The 5219-nt window shown below is 44.5% G+C and overlaps 2 protein-coding genes across 2 annotated transcripts in view; one reads left to right on the forward strand and one right to left on the reverse strand.

Moving 5' to 3' along the window:
• Window positions 1-158, reverse strand: part of AP3M1 (adaptor related protein complex 3 subunit mu 1) — a 20885-nt gene extending 20727 nt beyond the window's left edge. The window contains exon 1 of the mRNA XM_057383457.1: window positions 78-158. The gene's annotated coding sequence lies outside the window, so the exon portion shown is untranslated. The remainder of the gene's footprint in view (window positions 1-77) is intronic.
• A 45-nt stretch (window positions 159-203) lies between these two features.
• LOC130583846 (adenosine kinase-like) overlaps window positions 204-5219 on the forward strand; it is a 120356-nt gene continuing 115340 nt past the window's right edge. Inside the window, exon 1 of the mRNA XM_057383459.1 lies at window positions 204-336. Within this exon, the coding sequence (XP_057239442.1) occupies window positions 281-336 (56 nt within the window). The 5' untranslated portion in view covers window positions 204-280. The remainder of the gene's footprint in view (window positions 337-5219) is intronic.

A 5219-nucleotide genomic window follows, 5' to 3' on the forward strand; every position in this document is an offset into this window, starting at 1 on the left:
CCCCTCACCGCCCGCCGGCAGCGCTCGGCCTCGGCGGCCGGCACGGCCCGGGAGCGGCCCCCGGGCGCTAAACCCACCCGGGCCGGCGCCGCGGCAGCGCGCGGCTGGGCACGGGCGGCGTGAGATCCGCTCCCCGCCCCGTCAAGCGCCCGGCGCGGCCGTGCGTTCGTTCCGGCGCCCCCGCCCCCCGGTGGCGGTGCCGGCGCGGTCGACGGGGCGGGCCGGGGCCGGCGGGCGGGCCGAGGAGAGCGGAGCGCGCCTCACGCCGCCCAGCGCGAAGATGGCAGCAGGGGAGCCGCAAGCCAAGAAGCTCAAGCTGGAGCAGAAGCAGCTGAGGTAACGGGGGTCGGGACGGGTTCCCCTTTGCGGGCAACCGCGGCGGGTGCCGGAGGGTCGCTGATGCCGCTGGTGCTGCCCCCGGCGGAGGGCGAGACACGTGTCGCGGCCGCGCTGCGGTCGCAGTCCGCCGGCAGGGTCCCGCCGCGCCGGGCTGTGCTCGGCCGGGCTGCGCGCTATGGGTGCGGGCGGTCCCGCCGCGGCACCGGGCGCACGTGGAGGCGGCGGCGGGGCCGTCCCGCCGAGCTGCCCTGGCTTGTGCCGCGGARCCGCTGTCCGGGCCCGGCGGGTGCCTGGAGCGCCGCCGCGCTGGGGTCCTGCAGCCGGGAAAGCGGCGGGTGGGCGGCGGGGGGCCCCGCTGTGCCCGGGGGTCGGGTCGGTGAGTGCGAATGAGCTGCTGAGCACCTGGATGGGGTCGGCGGGTGAAACGCAACGCCGTCTGCAGCGATCGCCCCGTGCTGGAGCATAGCTGGGATTGTCATTCCGTCTCCCTCCCCTYTGCGAACAGCCTCTGAAAAATGAATACTCGCGCGAGGGTCTCTGTYCCTGTTGGACCGGAATCTGAAAATCCATGTTGACAATTACATTTTCTTTAAGACACGTGTAATTTAAAAGAATATTTTCATATTAAAATAATCCGTGTGTTTCACTGTACTTCCTCATTTCTGTGATCACATCTGAATGATGGCCTGCACAGACACAAGTCCTTTATTTTTAAATAYCATAGCAGAAAAATATAAGGTTTCTCGATGGAGGATACATGGTCAAAATGAGCTCTCTGAGTACTAAGAACCGTAGAGCAGTTTCTGTTGATGCAGTTCCAGGTTTGTTTTCTCAGGATTATTTAGATGTGAATATAATTGTAAGATAGCTGGTTTCCTGCCAAGTGTTCAGTGTATGAAGACGATTAATGACATAAGGCTTGAAAGGTCCAAAATTATCTTGGYGATAACTAATAACTCGTTCAAATATAGCATAAAAGAGATGTACTTTAGTAATGAGATGAGAACAGTCTTTTTTGGTACTGATGCCCTTACGAAAAGTGCTAATCCTATTAAATTTGTCAAAGTCAGGGTACTTGTTTCTTTGGCAGCTGAGTGACTTTAGAAATTTAATAAAAGTTGACAAGCTCAGTTGTGGATAGTGGAAGAGGAAAGATGTAACTGAGCTCTGAAAGCAAATACATAGCAGGCAGCAGGATAAAGTTGTAGTCAAAAAGCAACAGTTATATCCATGGGCTTTAAAACAAGGTGAGGCAAGAAACTGGCAGCTGCAATGTTTSTGTTTATAAAGCTTATTAGAGGAAACAACATTTTAACAAGAAACATGAGAAAAATTTAAAAATTGAGTGTGCCATATTATTGGCATACTGAGTCAAAAATGAAACGGTCGTTTGCAGTGGAATGAAAGGCAATGGTGACATGCACTGGTAACAACTGACTAAACTGCAAATACTACTTCTGTAAGGTATGAYAGATCAAACATGAGGAATGTTAGAACTTGCATATGCTAATTCTGTTGTAAATTATTTCAAGATTAAGTGTAAATAGGCTCCAGCTCTGTTTCATAACAGGAGAAGTGCCATAATTAACTGGTGATCAAATAAAGTTAATGTGTGCTGTGGGCCACAGGTTAAACTCATGAAGCAGCTGGTGGGTGGACTAGATTTGGCAGACCTCAACACTTGTTTGAATGTAGTGGCAAGAACGTGTTTGGCTGAGTGCTGTTGTGGGGCTTAAAAGCCAGTAGGGAAGGTACCTAGGGAAGGAATGGTGTAGGCTTGGTTGTATTTGTAATGAGGTTCAGTTGTTAATGCAAAGCACTGCTAYATATGCTTGGAAACAGTTAATCTACAGATTACAAAAGAAGTGAAAAACMATTTGAAAAWTTTGKAGCTCAGTGACATTGTATTTGTTATACCAAGAATTTGAGGAGATTGTAGAGACCAGCTCCTTGTTCTCAAGGTGTAGATCTGAGGCTCTCAGCCTCTTCAGAAGACCATGTCTAATGGATTCAGCAAGAATGGTTGTACTGTATTAATCCTCCCACGTGGTATCAACCCACCTTTTTTGTGACTACCATGAAAACTACTTTAGTATAAAAAACTGACATAAAATTTAGTTGTGCAATGCAATATAAGCATACCTCATCAACAATAGCAAATGTTCTTCCCCCCCCTCTTTTTTTTTTTGGTCATCATAGTCTCTCTCAAAGTGGTACCATAGAGGTTTTGTGGATACATTTTTAGACCCTTTTGATCTTTTCTGACAAAGGGAAGCAAATATTGCTCCCTCGTGAGGTAGGCAAAGCTGAAGGGATTCAGGAAGCTACTTGTTTGAAARCAGTATAGGATGGCTGGCTTTTGCCATCCAGTGAGCAGCGCACAAAGCCAGAGACCCAAACTGGCATTCCCAGCTCAACAATGTGTTGTGCTGACATTCATCTGCTGGGTGGTAGGTTTTGCATTGTCTTTATTGACGGGTGCAAATCCCCAGTACAAACCAATGGGCTTTAGGCAAGGCCATGAATGTGTGGTGCCTTGTTTCGGGCTTCTGACTGCATCTCTGCTGTGTGGAGTAGAATATCATTGTACGTGTATGAACTGCAGTGTTTGAACACAAAATGGGCTTGCAAAACTGCAAATGAGTGGCAGCATCAACTTACTAGAAACATCATGAGGTGWTACTTTAGAAGAGAATTACTAAGGATTCATGTCCTTTTATGTTTGGTTTTGTTTTGGAAGTCTGTGAGAACTGCAAGCAGATTCTGTTAACAGCCTGGTACAGTTATGAAAGAATTTGGACCTTCTCTGTAGAAATGTTTGAGCTTATATGTACTTGTCTTTATAGAAATATGCACATTCATTTTTTCCTTCTGCACACAAACTTGTCAAATCCCCTATGCTGCATTATGACCTTCGGGGTGTTCTGCAGCTGCTGTATTGATTGAATAGTCATGACGTGGCTAGTTGTTTGAACAGATCAGTTTATCTACATGAAGACAATGTAAGCATTGAGTTTGTCAAATAGTTCATACTAAAAGTACAAAGCACAGTATTCCTCCTCTTCTGTTACTGTTAGACATTTCTTCCTTTTAAGAATGAATTATCAAATACTCTGTGCATAATTGTTATCAAAAGCAGTCCTTTGTCATTACTGTTTCACTGGATTTTAGAAAGCTTGGTACTAGCGGCTGTAAAAATATTGCTAATTTCATGCATTTTCAATTTTCTTAGTAAGCTGACTTTTAATTTAGCTTATTCCTTCATCAACTCTCTATAAASGAAAGAAGATTCTGAGTATTTTAACTGTGACAAAGCTCTCAGTTAGAATTTAGTAAATAATTTTTCTTTCTTTTTTATCTCTTGGGTTTTTTTTTAAATTTCACCTTGCTCCCCATTTGTATTCATTTCAGGTTTTGTCTTCATGGCTTGTAGTTTTCATGGTTTCCTATTTCTTATATGTACAAATACAGGTCATGTTTTCCATGTCCGTCCTTGTAATGTTCTCAGGTCAAAGAAAGATCTGAAACTCATGCACTTTGCTGCGTTTGTTCCCAGAATTAAAGCAATAGACTTTTTCTTCAGATGAATGTTTAGTCCCCTCYAGGAATCAGACAAATACTCTTAAGGACACTAGCAACAGACCTTGCTAATTTTGCTTTATTTAGGATTTAACAGCAGTCACCATCCTTTCCAAGCTGTGTTGACAGAAATATATTCAAAACCAGAATGACTTGCAGCATGGAAACTGCTGCGCTCCTACAGGGCAGGCACTGGTTTCCATTGTTCGGATGTGTAACTCTGGTTGACACGTCTTCACTGACCTTTGATGCAATCATCTGGGATTTTGCACAGCATGTGTCATGTTTCCATAGTTTTGTGTTTTGTTTTGGAGAGGCTTGTGATGGCGTTTCATCCTTTTAGTTGAAGTAATTCCTTGCTTTATGGTAAGGGTTGTGTAACCTGAGGAAAGAGGAGGTTGTGGGAAGGCTCTTTGTTCTCTGGATCACAAGCTCTCTTTCATTCCTTACTGATGTTACCTGCAGCCCATCTGGCCAGCAGTCATCCAACAACAATGGTTTAGACATAACAGCCTTGGCCGATACCCTGCAGAAAGGTGCAGCTCTGACTTGCTCGGGTGCCTCCTGAAATCAAGGGGACTGGCCCTGTCCTGMGGCTGCTTGCAGCCTGGGTTACCTGTGACAGGAGCCAATGAGTCTTAAGTTGCGAGTTTTCCTGAGATTCAAGTTCCTTCTTTTTCAACTAAAGGAATGGTTTGTGTAGAATTACTTAGCTCATTGGATCTACTAATATTGCTTATAAACAGATAAGGAAGATGCCCAAAAAAAGAGTTGAATGAATGTAGAAGTAGCTGACTATGGTGTTAGTGTAGCAACGTGAAATTCTCTAGAACAAGACCTTGGCTCACTCTACTGTTGCTAAAGTAAATTTTATGTGGAAATGTTTGAAGCAAAATTCTGGCTTGTGATTCAAGGCCATGATATTGACTTTTAGTAGTTACTTGCACAGGCATGGTACACAACTATTTCACAAAACCAGTTTCAAAGCAGGGAATGGGTTGCTATCTAAAGGTCATTAATTGGCGTTTGCTGACAATGTATTGGAAAACCTTATCTTCTTAAAAAAAGTAAATTGAACTTTCAGATACGATGTGAGCACCATGCTTTTTTCTCAAGGCTGTTCATTTTTTAACATAAATTGATTTTTAAACATCTATTATTTATATAACATRTAGTAGTATAAAATATTATTTAAGWAATATCAACACATTTTGTGTGAAGGAGAGAAGTCTTTGGGTATTACTCAGATTTCAGGGAAAGGAAAGAAATTTTTTCCATTTTGAACTGTAATAATTTCCATA

This window comes from Malurus melanocephalus, unplaced genomic scaffold, assembly GCF_030028575.1.
Source record: "Malurus melanocephalus ecotype Western Australia unplaced genomic scaffold, MMel_1.1 scaffold_634, whole genome shotgun sequence".
Taxonomy (NCBI): Eukaryota; Metazoa; Chordata; class Aves; order Passeriformes; family Maluridae; genus Malurus; species Malurus melanocephalus.